Source organism: Falco biarmicus, chromosome 3 (genome assembly GCF_023638135.1).
Source record: "Falco biarmicus isolate bFalBia1 chromosome 3, bFalBia1.pri, whole genome shotgun sequence".
NCBI lineage: Eukaryota > Metazoa > Chordata > Aves > Falconiformes > Falconidae > Falco > Falco biarmicus.
This window is the reverse complement of record NC_079290.1, coordinates 104,963,173-104,982,616: the sequence shown is the minus strand read 5'-3', so window position 1 is coordinate 104,982,616 and position 19,444 is coordinate 104,963,173. Positions and strand designations below refer to the sequence as shown.

The window sequence follows — 19,444 nt, the reverse complement described above, 5'->3', positions numbered from 1 at the left end:
TTATGTTTATTTTCAGAGGTCATACACCATTGAAACAAAATGTAATGCCATTTTAATATATAGCACTGAAAACAGAAGTAGGCAGGGACAAAGATGCTAAGAACCAGAAAGAGTATACTTGGATGAAAAAAGATGCTGGCATCTCTATATTCAATCACTTGAAGTGCAGCAAGCTAAAAATATGAATACTGCCATAATACAGTCTTTTTCCTGTGCCTCAGTCCTGTCAAGTATTGTACTATTTGTTTCACTTTAAGAAGAACCCAAGCCTGTTTAAACTATACTGTGACAGATGGCGAGTGTTTTATATCAGTCACCCTACCATGCAAGCTGGAAACTGATTAAACTTTAATCTTGGCCTATGTCTTTGATGTTCAAATCTCAATTTATGTTTAAATGCACATGCTGCTATGTCTTTGTTAAGAAAAAAATATTTTAGGGCACATCTTCAGTAACAACTTCATTTTATACAATAAAGCTGTGGTGGTTTGACTTGAGACATGAAGATTCCTATTAGATCATATTACAGTCTACACTTAACAGAAAAAATACTGGGCTGGCTAAAATCCAGTTCTATAGAGCCCTGCACTGAACTGGTATCAATTATCCCATAAAGCAAACCATTAGTAAGGTGCTGATTTTAAAACAGCTCTGCTGCTATGTTTTCCTTAAGAGAGAAGCAGTATGTTTGATGCCCACAGTAATAAATTACTTCTGACATCTAATCTAAAACCAAACAGACTCGATGTAAGGGCAAAGACTTTCTACAGTAATAGGAAGGAAGCATCAAAGCACTCATCGGACACCAAAGATAGGTAGATTATCAATTTACAATAAGATTTAAAAGAACACAATCCCATAACTTAGAGACAATTGTTTATACCGTATCTAAGATCATTTAGAAGCAGAAATGAATGCAATAAATGAGGCAACAGTTAAGAGAAGCTAACAAACCAGTAAAAATAGATATGCTTAAAATGCTTTAACAACCAGCACAAAGAAGTGACTGAACCCAGAAGTGGACCCCAATTTTTAAAAAGTCATGAACTCTCCTGTTACTATGGGCTCTGAAGACATTTTCCCGCCTTTACTCTCAGATTTTAAATAAAACGGCATTAAAAAAAAGAAGTACCCTTTTGCTACTGCTGGGAGAGTGACACAAGTTTTTAACTCAATTTAGAAGAAAACAACTCTACATATATGGCACAAGGAAGAATGAGGCATTCTGTGCTAACAAGACAATATTGAAATTATTCTTAAAGTTCCCTTAGATACACATTACAGCATTTTTGCTTTTTTTTAATGCTCATTGTATGGGCTTTTAAGCATTTACAATAGCTCTTACATAATCCAACTTCACACTAAATAAAAGATAAAGAATAACCTTACTACTAGCTGTCTATTCTCCTTAACATGCAAAAACAACATTTCACATCATAAGAAACATTACCTTCTTTATACAGAGGAAGAAAGACTTCTATAGGTAGATGCACTAATAATTTTTTTTCACTCGTCAATTAATCAGGTGCTGTATTTTGGTGTTAACTGTCAAAAACAATCTGGAATTTTATTAAGCAATGACACACTATACCTGGACTGCACTGGTTGGTTACTGGACAGGAACTGTTTGAATCCAACATATCTACACAGCATTCTGTTTCTGAAACCTAAGAAAAGTAATTACATTTCACACAGGTAAGTTTACTAAAATGCTTCAACAACAAAAATCTATAGAGAACATAGAGGAATAAGCAGTAACTGCACTTAAAACGTGCATTAAGCAACCTTACAAGGAAAGAACAAGCTCAATGCACTATCAAGCTGATTTTGACCTGGCAGCAGCCACCCAAATGAACACTTTGAGAACAAACGCACACTTGGCTGTTGACATGAGACAAAGCCTCAAAAAACTGCTTTAGAAATGTCCTTCACTGAAGAATTTAGGAAGTGTAATTCAGAGGGCGAGTTATCCTTCCCACAGCATGACACAAATGCCCTGACAGGTTTCCTTAGAAATACTATTGGCAAAATAACTGGAAAAAACCAGTTTTCACTAAATGCCCATATTGCAAGTGATAACATCTATATTGGGCAGAGCAATCCAGCAGAACTACAAAAGCTTTTTCCTTCAACATTTAATATAGAAGAATAACCTCACATATCCAGAAGGCACATAGTTTATTTTTATTTTTTGTTTATATAAAGCCAGTTTCAAAATTATTTACAAATTACAACAAGCTGTGACATAAGCTTAGAGAGAAATGGTTGTTGAAAACCCTGTGGTTCTTTTGATAGATATTAGTAAAATCCCATATAGACCTGGGCATATATCCACTCTCTGGATCCGTACAAGAAAAATAAGCCACAGACTTCCCACACCTTTTACAGTTTTGCAGGTACATTACCCTAAAAAACACAGCAAGTGAAAACAGTCTTAAAAAGGGATGAAGGATTCTTGGTCAAAAGTAACAAGACCTGATCTATATTCAGCCATCGAAGGAACTTAAATATACCTAACACATAACAGCCAGTATTCTGCTTATCAGCAAACCCCATCAAATCCAGGGGTGGGAAAGCTCAAAGCTATCAGAAGAAATGGTTGGGACTGTCAAAACTGAAATTAGTAGGGTGACTTCACACTGTTAGTGCATCATGAGGAGGCAGACTACAGTAAAGAACTAGATCTATAGATAGCATGCTTAAGACCAGTTTCTTAGAAAGTTTTGTTGGCCAAACTCTCCTGCAAGCAGAATTTTAGTCTGACATTCTTCTACGACTGCAAGCAGTGTTTGCTTCAGAGCTTCTCAGTCATTTGAGAAGTTAACATTTGGGTATCCATATTTCAGATTGCTTGTAGTTAAACTGCCAAGCAACTTGAAAAGTGTTTTTTTATCATCAAGGTGCTTTTTCTACATGGTGTGAGGCATTATCAGTTGCATCCCTGCTAGCCTACAAGCACACGACTAGGAAGAATTCAATGCTTTAATAGGCAATCAGCTATCATAGCAAATTGACTCACTGTAAAAGTTTCAGTTAATGACTGCTAGCAGTATAGGTCTTTCCTGTTGAATTAGAAAGCCTTCCATAAACTGCAATGTGAGAGGAAAATAATCCGATTCTTCTGTTTTCATAGCACCTAGCATGACAAAAAACATGATGAAGTACCTACCGAACTTTCAGTAGATTTGCTCGCAACTTCTGCTATAAGTCTAGTTAAGAGAAGGACATATGGCACCTCCATGCCCAGGAAAGATGCAGATCTAAATAAGAACAGGGAAAGAAATTAGAATGTCTTATTAATGACAGAGAAGTTATACTTTCCCTTTGTCAAGGAACTTTTGCCAACACATTCCTTTTATTTGAATGCAAAGGCCTTTAAATCAAATATGCTAGGGAGGAATGACTTACCTTGCTTCAAGATACAAATTTGAGACAATCAGAATTTTCCCTCCAGCTGCAGAGGGGCAGGTTTCTGGCTATGGCAGACTGTGGTTGCTAAGAAACAAGGAGCCTTATCAGTTTGCTCCGAACTGGGCCATGCAGAGACTATTCCACACCCAGGATCTAAAAATCAATGTGATTGCAATAGAACAGTTACAGCCTGGCACCACCACTGATAAGCCTCCCCACAGCTACAGGCTCCTCTGGCTGCAGCATTGAACTCCAATGGATTTGTATCGGGACAGAGAACACATGCCGCTTCGAAAAGGCAATACTGCAATTAATTTCTCCCATGACAGCACAGTCATGAAACATTAATGAAGTCTGTCTGTTAATAAGTAGTATTTCTCAATTGCCCAAGAACAGACCTTGTCAACGTGGAACAGAATATTGTTGACAGTCTGCTACAAGCCTTTTTCTCTTCCCCTCCACCTTTGCCATGCAGCTCCACACGTAACCTAAAGCAAGCCCACATTTCTTACATTAAATTGTTTGGATAAACTAAAAGGCACTATGTCATGCTTGATCTGCATTTTTCAGATATTCCCTATGTCAATATTATAATATCTGCCTATTTTCTAGTCAATATAATGTTGGAAGCCACATCCAGTTCTCAAAACTATTGTATGTGCAGCCTGGTAGCTTTAGGAAAACAGAGTCTTTCATACTATAAATAAAACATTGGGGCAGGCAAGGCCCTCTAACCAGAGCACAGTAAGAGGAAAGCGCCTGACAGAAAGCGTTCAACTGTAGGAGAAAACTCCTTAGTGACTCATTTCACAAACTGAAATTCATTACTATTTTTGTTAAATAAAAATCCCGTGGATGAGTTTTCAATTACTGCAAAATATGTATCATGACCCTTGGCAAGTTGTTTTTCTGAAGAACAAAATCATTGAGCAGTTCCTGTGATTAATTTCCGTTCAGGTTTTTAAATCATTTACACATAGTCTGTTGCCTCAACTTCAAAATAAGATTAGTTCAGCTTGGTGGGAAAACTTGCTATTATCCCCTGCTGTCAGCTGAAGTCCCAGATCAAGGACTGAAAATCCTGAAAACCAAACTCATCTTACTGCTACAACTAATTTCCGCAGTTAGTGAGGACTGGGGCAGAGCAGGAAAAGCTTGCACTGTGGTAATACATTCCAATTTAAGCATAACAATGGATGTCAAGTCTGTCATTGTCAAGCTGCAGCACCCATCATTTCATCAGTTCACATTTACATACATATAAATAAAAAGACACCTATACTAAAATGAAAAGCAGACAGTCAGTAAGTGCACAACGTGTGCAATGCCAGCTGACAAAGGATGAGCCACTGCCTGATCAGCCTTGCTGCTGGCAATGTAGATTATAGGAACCAAGGAATGTCAGCAGCGATGAGCCTTTGTACACACAGAGGTCCTCCAGAATGAGATACTCGGTGCTAGTTAGCTTCAGAAATCGTACCGACACCACACCCTGGAGCAAAAATTAAGATGTATTATGGCAGTTCACAGAACAGCTGGAAAGTGATGGCACTGCCAAAAGCAGCAGGGAAAATTTAGCTTTGGGAATTCTACACAAAGATGGAAAGATACATTTCTGATCTACAGCTGAGCTTATAAATTGCTGACCAAAAAGCTTTAATGTTATTTGTCAACAACACCTGAGGTGACAAGGTACCTCAAATGCAAACACCTGTTTTAACAGAAAGGTGAAGTCATCTCAGAAGATAAAAGGAGACAAACTTTCTAGAGTGCAGTACATACCCCCAGAAGGCAAGAGCACCTAGCTTAGGGCTTTGATAGCAAGTTTCTTCTTGAGCACATCTGAGCAGGATAGAATCTACTTAGGACTCAAGAAACCCTTGCTGATGTAGGTGTTGCACCTGTGTAGGTTGACAGAGCTTTCCACTTGTGTATGACAGTATAAAAGAACTTATATAAATGCTATGAATAATTTTGGTTTAGATCACATTTGGTGTAACTTTAATATGCATGTTTAACCTTGTAAAACCAATATTTTTTTCTTTTTATACCTTTCTATTGCAGTAAAAATTGAGTATCACAAATCTAGGATTTTTCAAGGCAGTCCAGCAGAGTTTAATGTTAAACCAATCCTCACGATGTGCAGATGGATGGATGCATTTTAAACAAATACATATGCAGAGTTGTCCTTAATATCTATAAGCTTTCTACGATCTGTCTTCAGAAATGAGATATTGCTTCTTGGCTGAGAAAGTTTTCCTCTGGGGAAACCAGAGTTGGTAAAGACAGTTGCTGATAAATTCTTCATTGATTTGGATGCTACGTACAGATTTTTGTCAATACCCGATTATTATAATAGCTGTAAATACGAAAAAAAGGCAGATGAAGAAAGAATTTGCTTAAACAAGTATATTCTCGTTAGCTAGAAAAATACTTATTTTCAGGAACAAGTCATATTAAACAAGAAAACATTTGTGAAACTAGCCACTTTAAGTGCCAGATCTTCCTCTTTGTGCTATACAGCATAAATTCAGTATTGGTTGTTGTTGCATTAAAGGAGAACGGAATAATTTAGCAGGAAATACACTCACCCACCCCCTGCCTTCAGTGTACTGCCTTCTGTTTTTCCCTAAAGGGTTGTTATAATATTAGATCTGTAATTCCCCCCTCCAAGCAATGTCACAACAGTTGTATTTCCAGTCCTGAAATAAATCAAGATACTAATCAACAATACTGTTGCATTTATGGGCAGATACTTGTTCACAGCCACTAGTGATTGTAACAAACTAGAACATCTGCCCTGCAGCTGTTCCAACAGAAACAGGACACCAGATCTATTTGCTCTCAAATCATCAGCCAATATTTTTTATTTCTCTGAGAGAGAGACAATACCTAAGCCTTTTATATATATATATGTATATGTATTTGCTGTCATTTGGTTGGTTTTTGTTTGAACCGGTTTTAACTACAGTAAAAGGAAAGCAAGAGATGAACAAGCTGCTTTAAAGCTTCCAAACAAATGGGATTTATTTTATGTTTACTCAATTTACATTTTACTCCAGGTCCCAAAACCACTTCTTCACATCCTACTGGATTCTCTTATCAGCCAGTAAAAATTTGATGCTTATTAGCATAATATATAAATAACTTCTGTCTGAATAATGCAGAAATTCAAGTCATGAATGTAACACTAGGTATCTTTTTTTAGGGTAATGCCCACAAAAGACATCAGACTTAAGCATCTATAATCTTTCTATGCAGTAATATGAAAAATAGATACAATTTATTATAGAGATATAGATATATTATAGATAGTGTTTCCTAGAGTCTGGTTGTGCCACACCTCAACAAGGTTGGAAAGAGCTTGTGACTAGTAAATCAGAAAACAACTCAAGTGCATAACATCCAAGACAGCAACATCAAGTAGGGATTTGTACTGTTAATTGGCCTCCCCATACAAAACCACAGAAGTAACACAACTCATTGTACTGCTTTGCTGCCACAAGTCAATCAACCATTCTATTGCCAACACAAACAATATTTTACACCATAATTTTAACTTTAGAAAGGAAAAGAGTCCTACAGCCTCTAGGACATTCAGTATACACAAATACTAACCATGCCTCTCTGAATGAGGTAGCTGAAGGTTTTTTTAAATTAAGTACGTGAATTTGATCAAGACTGGACACCCACAGCAAAACAATTTACAAGCCTACAGAATGAGTCTCATGTTTGGCAGCATTTTCTCTTTGGATTATGGAAAAAAGATAATGTCATGCACAAACTGGAGCCTAGAGTAAAAAGTATTATGCCTGAGATGCCAGAAGAGTTCTGAGAACACAGACATTTTAATTAAAACAAGTATTTCACACCAGAGTTCTACATTTGAAACAAATCTCAAATCACTGTCAACTTGGATCTCAAGTGCCACAATACATGTAAGACAAACACATCAAGATTCACTAAGGGAATTCTTCCTCTTGTTGCTTTTAAAAAAGAATGCAAACAATTCATGAACACTAAGCACTAGAAGACTTGCCTCCCACTCCTGGAAGCAAGCATTCTTTAATTCATCATTATGTCCACATTTTCAGTATCTTTCTTGCCTGAAGTATTCTGGAGCATTGTTTGAGCAAGGTAATTTTTTCAGGTACATGGAAAAAGATGACAGTAAAAAGAAACATTGCCTAAATTTCAGGTAGTTTTATAATCCACTTGGCAGATCAGAGTCTGAAACTATACCACACTCATTCTGCTACCAAAGGCTTTTTAATTTTTATGTGACCTCAAATCAGTCATGATAAAACAGTGATACCAGAAAAGTCAAAATGTAGTCTCACAAGCGACAGATTTGTAAAGGCCTGAACTCTCACTTACCAGCTCCTTCAGAGGTATGCACTAGAACACTGCATCTTCCTCAGCTCACACAGAACGCTTGTGGTATGCGGTTTACTGCTGATTTCTCATTAACACTGCAACTGTTTCACAATAAACCTGCATGGTAGAAGAGCAGATATGGGTTGTGCTTAGGACAATCTTTTATAAACAAGGCTGAAGGAGGACTTGTTTTTCCAGCTTTCTTAACATACACCCATGAAGAGAACTGCGATCCCCACCCTTACATCAAAATGATTATGTAATAGGCCAGCAACCAACAATTAAAAAAACACACCTCCTGCTCAAGACAATTAAGGTATCTACTTTAAGCTAGGCTTTGCTTTAAAAGCAGTTACATACCTGGAATGTGCCTAGAGCACACACTAATTCACACTAACTGAATTTACTGTCGCTCAGTCAACAAAAACTTGGCAGTAACACATTCTGCTGTTGCAACAGCCGTTGCAGCCTTGAAAAACTGTGAGCAGAAATGAATACTAGTGTGATTTGGTTGCCAGTAGTGTAGCCTACACTACAGGGAAAGATGCTTCGGAACCTGAACATATGCATGGCCTGTTTAGGGTCTGGGGGTTTCACCAAACAGTGCAACAAAAATGTGCGTACAGGGGTACGTATTTGCTCAAAGTTTCCCCAGGAAAAGAAAAACCCAACGAACAACAAAAAGCCATGGAACACCCACAACCCTAAAAAGTCTCACATTGCCAAAAAAAGGGTAGTAAACCGAGTTAACTAGGAAAAAAGTATCCAAAGTTTTACTGGGCCATGGGAACGAGACGATTGGTTTCCAAACGCCTCTCGAAAATACCACACTCCAACGCAAACCGTCTCAGGAAGGCAGGAGCCTTCAGCAAACCCGGGCACAGAAGAGCGCGGGGCGACTCTCCCCCGCTTCTCCCTACACGGCCACGGCCGCCGCCGCCCCCTCGCCCGCCGCCCGGCCCACCGCGAGCCCGGGGGGGGCTTTCACCCCGGGGATGCGCCCACCCCGCCGCACCGCTCGCTAAAGTCCTTCCAACCGGCGCTGCCCACCCCCAGGACGCCGCCGCCGGGGGCCGGCCCCAGCCCGCCAGGACACCGGAGCGGAGGGAGGCCCTGGGCCGCGGCCAGCACAGCGCTGCCCTCCCGGCGGCACTGGCGGGGCCCGCTACCGCCTGCGGCCGCACCGCCCTCCCCGCCTCGCCTCACCTGCCCGGCGGCGCCTCCCACGCCCCGAACAATGGGGCAACGCCCGGAGGCTCGCCACCCGCCCGGGGACTCGCTGCCCTCCTTCCCTCCCGCCTCCCTGCACGCCGCCGCCGCCCGGGCCTGCCTGACCACCAGCCTCCACCGCCTCCTTACCTGAGGAAGCAACCTCCGGCAGCACCGGCGGCAGGTTCCCTTTCGTACCCCCCGCCCTCAGGCGGCGCCCTGCCCGCTCCTTCCCACGGCGCCCTGGGAGCTGTAGTTCCCGCTGCTGGCCGACGCGCAGGTTCTCCGAGCGGGGCCGTTCGCTCAGAACTACAATTCCCAGCAGGCCTCGCGCAGCGCCCTACCTGTGCCCGCCTCCCCGCAGGTAACCCCCCTCCCCCCGCCCGCCCTCGGCGCCTCTCCCCCGCGCGGTGCCGCCTGGGAAAGGGAGTCCCGCGCCCGCAGCCAGGCCGACGGCGGGCGGGGGCCGGCACTGCCACTCCCAGCGTGCCTAGCGCGGCCGCCGCCATTTTAGGCGTTGCTGGGCGACGGAGACGCCCCAGGAGGGACGGCGAAGCGCAGGCAGTCAGGCAGGGGGCTAAGGCCTTTTCACCCGTCCCTCGAGTCTTCCGCCAAGTGGGTGGTATCACGATCAAAGTGTTACAGATCTGCTGATAAGTTAGAATTAATTGACTTTATTTGATTTTATAAAATCATTTGGAATAAGAAATATATTTTAATGCAACTTGTAGTTGCACAGCAAAAGCTGCTATGAAATCCTCTGTACAGCCCTGTAGCAAGGCCAAAAGAATAGGTCAGAACCACCTAGTAGGAATGATTAGAACTTTGATAATAGACTTAAGATTCAAGATGATTGAAGATAATTAGATACAGTATTTACAGGTAAACTGGGGAGAGGATTTCTTTGTAGTTGACTAGTCTTCCGTATGTAGTAAGTGTATTGAAATGTCAGAATATAGAATTAGTGGGAACTGGGGAGAGTTGACTGGAACAACTTGTAGTTACCTGCCAAGAAACCGTGAACTTCAGTAAAAGGTAATTTGGCAGGTGGAGATCGCGACCACCGACTCATATACCACTTACCCAAATCGTACCCCAGACCCATTTCTGGACCTTTCTAACCTTTACTGCGCAGAATCAGCTATGGGAGGAGAGTATGTTAATGATTTTTGGGAAATACTATGATTATGCATGAATACTTAATGAATATGCATGAATAAGGTCTATATATGGTGTATGATTTTGAAACTTGGTGTGCGTTGATCGTGAGAGGACTCACTCACGCACCCGGCCATCAATAAAGAAGCGTCTGCTTATCTACATCACATTGGTGTCGATAAGTTCTTCATTCCGAGATTTCGGTAACAAAAGGATTAAATATTTCATTAAAAAGGCATCAGGATAGGGGACACAAGGAGGCTATGGCGCGTCTGAAATCCCCCCAGGCCTTTACTTCTTACACAGTCCCTTTGGTACCACCTGACAGGGGCCTCCTGACAAGCAGCAGGCTTCCAGAGACAGAAATGAAGCCTTGAGAAATGCAGCGCAATGCTCGTGTCCAACTGGTGACACCGCCACGGGGCTGCACACCCCGCACCCCGGTAGCAGCAGGTTAACAGCCACTGCTGAAATGTGGCAGAAAGGGCAGGATCTCTTAGCAAAACTAGGACTTGAAATGGGAGCCACGATAAAAGCTGCACTTCTGATCTGAAATCTACACCTTCGGTGCGACAGGAGTTACATAGCTCTTGAAGAGGAGAAATAAAATCTCTGCCAAGTTTGAGATGGCAGTACATTTTGCCACAAGTTTAAAATACGACGATTACGACAATGTCAAACATCATTTGGGGAAAGGTATAAACTCTATAGAATGCTTTTTTAAAAAAAGAAAATATTTTGACATATTTAAATTCTTTGAAAGTTGCTCTCTCTTGGACCACATACAAAAATATTTTTCCAGTAACAAAGAAAATAACTACTTGAGTGTAATAACTGAATATTTATATAACTGTGCAGAAGAAAACTAAACACAGCTCTCTACAAATTCCCTAATCTGGATACCTTAGAACTGCAATGTATTGTGATTTTTTTTTACCCCAAAGTAGGTGCAATGTTTCAGAGCAGACCCTAGAATCTCAAAGAAAGACTTAAGTGCACTACTTATTCTCAAGACTGAAGAAGTCGGCAGGAAAAAGCCTTCAATGAACTTTTGATACAGCAGTCTTAGAGTTTCTCCCACAAAGTGTGGGTATGCTAGAATTCAGCACACTTTGCTAGAGATGAAAGTGGGTGGACAGACTTGTTTGCTTTGTGCTCTGTGTCTAGCAGGCAATCATACAGCAAATGCAGCTTCTGATAAATATACAGAGTAGCAAAAGTGCTGAAACTGCATGTTTCAATTACGGCTAGAGAACCTTGAGATGCACAATTCATCCATTAGCAGAACATTTTAAACAATTCTCACATACCTTTGGATTCAGTAAGTTTACTGGATGCAAACATACACACAAAATTATGCTATGACAAAGTATTTTGACTTAAAAGCACTACTTCATCTCAGTATCAAATTCATCCTTACCTCTTCAAAGATTAAGCCTTCTGCCTTTTATTCTGTTCACTAGCTATACAACTTTTCAATGACTTCATAGCCAGGAAAAACATTTCTTGCCTTCTTTTCTTAGCTGTGTATTGTAGTTGGCATTACTTTGTAAATGTGTCACTTGAAATTTGTTCTGCAGCTTTTTAAGTTTTTTGTGATCCATTCCCACCCCAGCTTTCTATTGGCATTTCACAAAATAGGACACTTGGCTGAATACGTAGTGTGACAGTGTGATTGGAATTTTTCTTGCCTAACAGATACAGTGCATGTAAGAGGCTGTGATTTAAATCCTATAAATAGTTTAGTAGTTGACACCTAAACTTATTACATTTTTCCATAACCAGTTACACTATAAAACTCAGTATATTTCTTTCTCTAAACATGTCTGTGCAGGAAAAGATATGCTACTTTCAAGTTTATGGGTGGAGGAAGGAAAGGTAGAAATGGTGAGTTTTGAATTTAGGGTCAACATCCATCTTAATTTATAAGGCAGAAAAAAGTTCTGCCACATGGGCGGATATAACCAGGTTTTTTGGAGGTTTTGGTTTTTTGAGGTGGTTTTGGTTTTTTTTCCCCCTCATAATTCAGGGCACTGCTGTAAAATAAAATTGCTGGAAAAGAATTGTAGATGCTGGCAAAACAAATGAATACACTAAATATCTGTCTTTCTGGCTGGTCCCATAGTTATTGCCACTGCAGTACTAAAACTAAAGTACAGCCCTTCAAAACTAGGTTACTGCTCATGAACCACATATTTTACCAGAACAAAAGAGTGAGTAAATCAATGGGCCGTACGGTTCAAATAGCTTTTTGCTATGACCTTTCCAGTCTGAGGGTGGGGGGAAAGTGGGAGATTATGGAAAGTTCCATTGTGTGGAAAAATACAAGCTACTATGACAATTCACTACAATCAGATACATGATTAATAAAATCTTTTCAAAATGTGTCTACTATACCTCAATAGTGCTTTTAAAATAATTCCATGTTGAGTTTTTCCATTCAGCTCTGTTTATTAAGGTTCGCTCACACAACATGTCCAGACATCTCTTCAAAGTGATGTTGGCAGACTTAACTTTGCAGCGGTTTTAACTGTTGCATATGTTTTGAGTGCCTGGCAGAAAAGGTGTCAAACTTAACATTATTTTAGTAGACAGAAAATTACAAATTGCTTCAAAATAAACAAAACAACTATGATTGCATGTTACTTAAGGGAGAGATCTAATTATCAACTCTGTTGTCAGGCTGTGAGAAACAAAAAACCCCACTCTCTTAGATCATATTATCCATTTTCTCTGTAGGGTATTTCCAGTATATCTGTGTAATACGTAGGCATCTCCAGAAACTGATATAGCTGGGAGGAAACCACACTGCTTCTGCTGTGTTTAGGAGGTACCTCAGCATCCTGCATGTTTAAGTCTAGCCTTGCTTTTGCAGCAATTATATTAGTTAGATTTCTGTACTCGGCTTCCTGAGTTGTCTCTTTCTGCGTGCAACTGTCACTGAAGTGTTCTATCATTTTGACTTCCTGATTTGTGGCTTTTAACAATTGGTTGAGGCAGTTACCAAGATTTCCCCTAAGAGACAAAGCAAAACCACTCTCACTTTGCATGTTACATAGCAGCTCTGAAACAAAACAAAAAAAAAAATACAGTACACAGTTATTCAGGCGGTGATTTTCTTCAGAGAGATTTCTGTTCTATGCAACAGCTGCTGTTAGGAAAGATGTTCTGTAAAGTTGCTAAAGGCACGCTAGCAGGTAGCCTGATTCCTTTCATCCACAGCACAGACAATGACCAACTGCTTTCTGATACCGCTGTCTGAAAGGACGCTTTGATAGATTTGGGGAATGGGGTAGAAAGCTGGATGCCTCTGAGCCTGCTTTATTCCTTATCTCTTTGACCAATGACATTTTCCAGTGAATACCACATCCTTAAGGAAAAAGCTTAGAATATTGACTTATGTGGAGCATAACACCATCTGTACCAAATGCTGACAAGTTTTCCCAGATCTGACCTACTATACTTCTAGTAAATTAAAGCATCAGTTCTTACATGTACTTGCTCGCATTCAACCTGCCCCAAATTAGTTGTGATCTTTAATCTTCTACTCTGAAACTCTACCTGTTAGGCTGCTTGCCCTGACAGTGTCCCCAAATTGCATCACCTCAAATATCCAGGATTTCTTGTCACTGAGCAAGCGCTGCTGATTTCATATTGACAGTTTCAAAGGTCTGCTTTTGATCAAAGCAGGATTAGGAAGGCTTAAGACTTTTCTCTTTCAAATCAGCTTTAAATGATAAAAGTCTGTTGGTAGATTTGCATTAATATTAAGGAAAAGCTTGAAAGCTTTTTTTTTTTTTTTAAGAAGCATATAAAGTTATTTGTAATAGGGCTCAAACACCACATACCAGATGGTATATGATACTCCCTTTCACAAATACACTTGCTCATCCTGTACTTTTCCTGGAAGAGTACCTGGCTGACACACAGCGAGGCAGCCAAGCAGAAAGTTATTGCTCTTGAGCAGATATGACCTACATCCTACATAACAGATTAGTCAAAACATTAGTTGCCTTGTCAAGAGAATGACTGCTAGCATTGGCATAATTTTATGGTCTACTAATCCACTGGCAATGTTTCTGTTAACTGGGGAAATACCTTGAAATATTCCTGACACACAGAGCAACCATTCAGCAGAACTACCTTACAGTGTGATCACATAGACTGGGGCAGTTTAACAATCGTAATTTTGAGCTTACGTAACTGTCAACTGAGAAATATGAAGAGGATTCCCTGATTTCTCATTGTTTGATTTATGGGAATTAAAGACTACTTTGATAAACACCTTTCAGCCAAGCCAAAAGATATTTCAAATGTTAGCTGTTTGAGCTAAAGCATACGGGTCTATCTACTGCCATGTATGATGCTCCTGTCAAGCAGAAGCCCTTTACTTGAGATTTCCTGCTCCCAATACACTCTTTACTTCTTTCATTTGCTCACTTTTTTGGGGAAGGGGGCAATTCCAGACCAGTTTTCACAGACAATTTGAGACTAACATAGCACCGTCAAGGTAACTTGCTCTACTATTATTATTATTAAGCTGCAATTTTTAATACTACCACGATGAACACGCACATCACTCGACTTACCAGCTATATTTTATTTAGAAGTTTCTTTTAAACAGCCTTTTCCCTTAAAGCAGTGCCCTAGAAACGAAAAATGAAATCACAACTGCTTTTTATGGTAAATCCTGAATGTTTAAGAGTAGAAGACAAATGAAAAGCAGTCACAGACATGGTGCATACAGGAGATGTTCCCAGAGTTGAAAACAAAACAACAGATGGGCATAATAGCTGTCCGGGTTACGCAGGGTATAAGATAAGCAAGTTACGGGCTACATGTAGTCTGATAATGAGCAAAAGGCATTCAAAACCAACAAGAAATTATTCTTATGTCCAAGGTTCCTATAATTTATGACAGAAGAATTCAAGTTCTTTTTTTTCCCCCCAAGCTAGAACCACCCTGTATTACCTTCCTGCCTGTTAATTTCACAGTGCAAACATAGAAGTACCATTCCATTTAAAATATTTTGTGAGTCTGTGTTTAATATATACCAGCTGAATTTCAAGTTTTATCCTGAGAAATACAGCTAGAAAGAACTGAAGATAAAAGCAAGTAAGAACAAAAAGCAGTTCAAGAAAATCTGAAGTATTAATAAGAATATTGCATCGAAACTGAAGTTGTTCCTGTTCAACAAACAACAAACCCAAAACCAAAACAAAACTTCAAACCATGAAGGTCAGGAGCATACAATATTGTCCCCACTGATGGTAAACCTTCTTTCTGATCAAAGTATGGAAACCGATGCTCTATAACTGTGTTTACTGTAAAAAATGTATTGCTACACTCTCACTGGTAATCTACTGCTGTGCTTGTGGTTTTACCGACACCAGTGGAAAGCTAGGAGTTATTGTAAGCGTAATGCTTATCAGATAGCCAAATGGCTTTGCCTGTAACATTATACTACTAATTGTAGTGTACAATTAAAGAACAGAAGCTTGAAAACTTGTTTTGTACAGTGTTCTTCAACCTTTTCTGATTTTCTATTTTTTAATTTTTTTTTTTAATTTTTAACAGAGGTGTTATGAAAAATTCCTGTACAGGAGGAAATGCCTTTGTTTTTCTTAGCTAAATACCGATATATAAATCCCTTAAAAGTAACCTACATATTCTCAGATGTCTGCAAACCACAGATTAGGAACCACAGGCACAGCAAGTTTATTCTGCAAGGGGCTGTCATTATTATGGCTTGCTGTTTTGTGTGGTTTATTTTTTCCCCCCCTTTAATCTGTTGCTATTTTGCACATATATGAGCACTAGCAACCTCCTCAATTCTAGATCTATCCTACTGCTTTGGAGCCCATGTATATTTAAATTTGGCATTTCTAAGTGAACTACTCATTTGCATCAGGTGTTTTGTCATTAGGCAACAGTTGCAGGTTGACAACAGAGTTGTGGCATGCAAATTAAAAACCTTTTAGGCTTCATCTGGAAGTTAGACATGCTGGAAATTGCTCATCACCTTTATCTTGCCTTTGCCCTATACCTGCAGCATGCTAGTAGGACCCAAGAGCTGCTGTCTCACACCGGTGATGCTGTTCCACACCGTGAGCCCCATTCTGGCCGAGCGCAGCTATCACGCTGTGAAGTACTGCCCAGCGTATGACCCTGCCAACAAGAACCAGGCTGGGAGGAACCTGAATGTCATTACACCATGACCTGGACCATTATTTCTTAGCTTTGTCTACATTTATGATAGAACCTGAGATGTTAGCATGTATTTCTAGTAATTTTATAAAAAGCCTTCTCCCACATTGCGATACAATGACCCTATGTGCTCCTTGACCTTATAAATGCTGTTACACAAATTTGACACTGTATAAATGACAACTGCAGCTTGTAAATGCATAAAACCTCCTAAAAGTTGGTAAGCACTTTTGTATTTTCTTTGGTAAGGAACTATAATTTCTGCTTAGAAATCTAAGACCATAAATATTATGTAGTTTAATCAGTCTAAACACCTATATGTAACCAGAGGACCATAGCTTCCAAAGCAAATTGTCCCATTCTAAATATTAAAGACCGTGTTTACCTGGAAAAAAAGTATTGAAAATAATTATCCAGGTACAAAAATAGTCTACAGAACTAAGCAATTTGTATAGATTAATATAATACTGATTGAAAAATCAGTAGATTCCACTGTATTTAAACAAATTCCCCCTACAACTCAAACTATCTGCTGATTTGGGACATGAGAAGCATCTAGTTTTCCACTTAAACTATTTCTGTGTGGACATGGAAGCAATTCATGGCTATTTATGATGTCTGTTAGTTAAGCTTTTCTAGTACAAGAAGTTGTACTCTGCAAATTGTACAAGCAATATTATAGATTTGGGGTTTTTTCCTCTCTGTTGGTGTTCATTCTTTGTTATAAAAAACCCCAGTGTCCTCATATGCAAATATTTGTAAAGCAGGCAAAGGTAGGAGGTGGAAAAACATAAATATTCATCATTCTTAATGAAACATTTTTTTCTGCATGTTTAATTGAAGGTAAATTTATCAAATACGATAATTATATGAATTACAGCTAGTAAGGTTTAAATCTGGTTAGATTTCCATGGCTTTGCAAAAATTATCAATACCTTTCTCACAGGGGGAAGGGGAGGGAGGGAGAAAAGCCAGTCTTGAGGCTTTTGTTGCCAGTACAAAGATTAAATACAAGCTATATAAATATACGTGAAAGTGTATTAAAGTTGTAATACTGTCAGTAATATACAGCTTTAATTACTATCACATTGAAAAGAGATTTTCAGTGATATATTGACTTCCATTTAAGTTTTATTAAAAAGTAAATTGTATTCTGCTTTGCTAGAATTTTTCATGTGGCTTGATAAGCACAAAAATCAATGTCAGTGAAAGTATATATTTTAGCAGTCTGAAGAGATCAGTGTATTGCACAGGTGTCGCAGAATGTAATATGTCCTGGCACGCATCACGTGCTATAAAATTAACTGGAATATATGAATGAATGAGAAGTACCTGGGCAAGTTGAGCAGCAGTGGATCTTACCAAGTCGAGGGCAGGAGCAATCAGAAGAACTGCTACTGGTTTTAAAAATAGTGTCATGAATTCTGCATCCCCTGGATTTTTTGAGTTTCTGGTGGTGGTTGGTTTGTTGGTTTTGGGTTTTTTTTGTTTGTTTGTTTGTTTTCTTTTCTTGGTGGCTGATTAATTTACTGGAGAACTGCTATATGGAGTAGCACTGTTTTAAAAAATAAACTATGGTCTTAAAAGGGAAGACCTGCATTTAAAATTTCACTAGCTATTATCAATACAAGACTACGGATGAGCCTTTGGAACAGAGGCTATAGAAAGCTAGGGAGATTACTCTTGTCTCATGACCTTTCCAAAATGCCTTGCTCGGTTTAGAAGCCTAGCCATGCAAGAAAGTTTCCACAAGAAAAGTAGCTCTACAGCCCTAAGGGCCTCTTTTTTAGTAGTCTGAGTCTGGTAGAGGAACACTGCATCTATTTGTCTCCCTCCATGTGGTCCAGCCAACTTCCACTTGCCACGTAACAGGATAAACTGGGCATCTGCTTTTTTTGTTGTTGTTGTTTTGTTTTTTAATACAAACTCTGTAGCTCCATGCCGTTCTACAATGCAGTCACAACATGGCATTCACAACTTGCATTTGAATCTAAAGCATGCAAAAGCGTTGTTAAATACAATCATTGCACAGAGTGCGCTACCAAAGTCACTGCTCCGCAGGAAGTTTGGGCTATAAGGACATTTGGGCTATTGGAGAATATAACTATTAAATAAGACAGATACACCTCTGCCATGGGTCTTTTTATCTCCCCAGCATTTACTTAGAGCAATGATACAGTAGATAGCAACTTATTTTTTATACATATAAAATATATATTGTTTTATATATATATATATCCTTGCATATGTGTCTATATGTGTGGGTGCAGATGTAAAAACAGGAAAGATCACAGTCCTTTCAATATGTAAGGTATATGGTCACATATACAGAAGCAACTCATTTTTCCTTTTGCACCACAGAAAGGAGTCTTGAGCATCCCAGGCACATCTGAGCAGTTATCGGAGAGGCACAACTTCAAAAGCTGTGAAGAAAATCTGCTCTACTCTCCTGAAGAACTTCCTTATCTGTACTGATGCAAACTCCTGCATTTTTTCGCTGCCTTTTTCATGGTCACAATTCAAGGCATTCCTCCTTTATCAGCACCTCTTTCACATCTGTGCTCTGTTCATGGAAGACTCGGTTGCTGAGTCACAGAAAAATCAGTTCACAATTCAATACTTACACATTTTCCAGGGTGAGCAGAAAGAGGACTAGAGCATCCTGGAGAGAACAAGGTTAGCTTTAGGATTTCTTAAAAGGACGTGAGAGAATAGTCAAGCAAAGAATAAATCAAGAAACAGTAAAACCTCAGTTCCCTCAGTCCTGCGGAGCATTCAGAGATGGACTGTTTCTGAAAAAAATTACAGGACAGGAAGCAACAAGGAAACAGATTTGCGCAACAGGATTTCCTGCCAGGAGGCTTCTGTCTCAGCCACTGAAACTGGGCAATTTGATGGCTCTCCCACTTACAGGTTATGAGGTTTCTGCCATTTATTGAGCTGCCCCTGGGGGCTTACGTTTTCCATTCCTGAGCAAGCCGTTGATGCTTTGTAAATACCTTTCTCATACCCAGGAAATTCACAACATACTTCAAAAGGCATGAGTGTAGCTGCAGAAAGAAGGAGTCTGGCAACTTTTTTT

General features: G+C 39.7%; 1 protein-coding gene across 8 annotated transcripts in view; it reads right to left on the bottom strand.

Annotated features, from left to right (window-relative positions):
* The window catches only part of C3H1orf159 (chromosome 3 C1orf159 homolog), a 28,929-nt gene extending 9,787 nt beyond the window's left edge, over positions 1–19,142 (bottom strand). The window contains exons 1-7 of one of the 8 annotated variants that reach the window (XM_056332663.1): positions 18,987–19,142; positions 14,745–14,801; positions 12,553–13,219; positions 7,789–7,905; positions 3,409–3,564; positions 3,170–3,260; positions 1,592–1,667 (exon numbers count right to left, since the gene is read on the bottom strand). In XM_056332663.1, coding sequence (XP_056188638.1) covers positions 1,592–1,667; positions 3,170–3,241 — 148 coding nt within the window. In that variant the 5' untranslated portion in view covers positions 3,242–3,260; positions 3,409–3,564; positions 7,789–7,905; ... (1 more) ...; positions 14,745–14,801; positions 18,987–19,142. Of the gene's footprint in view, positions 1–1,591; positions 1,668–3,169; positions 3,261–3,408; positions 3,565–7,788; positions 8,764–9,147; positions 9,260–11,575; positions 12,495–12,552; positions 13,708–14,744; positions 14,802–18,986 lie in introns of those variants that run through there. The other 7 variants (XM_056332669.1, XM_056332667.1, XM_056332668.1 and 4 more) reach the window with 7 other exon arrangements.
* Between the last annotated feature and the right edge of the window lie 302 nt (positions 19,143–19,444).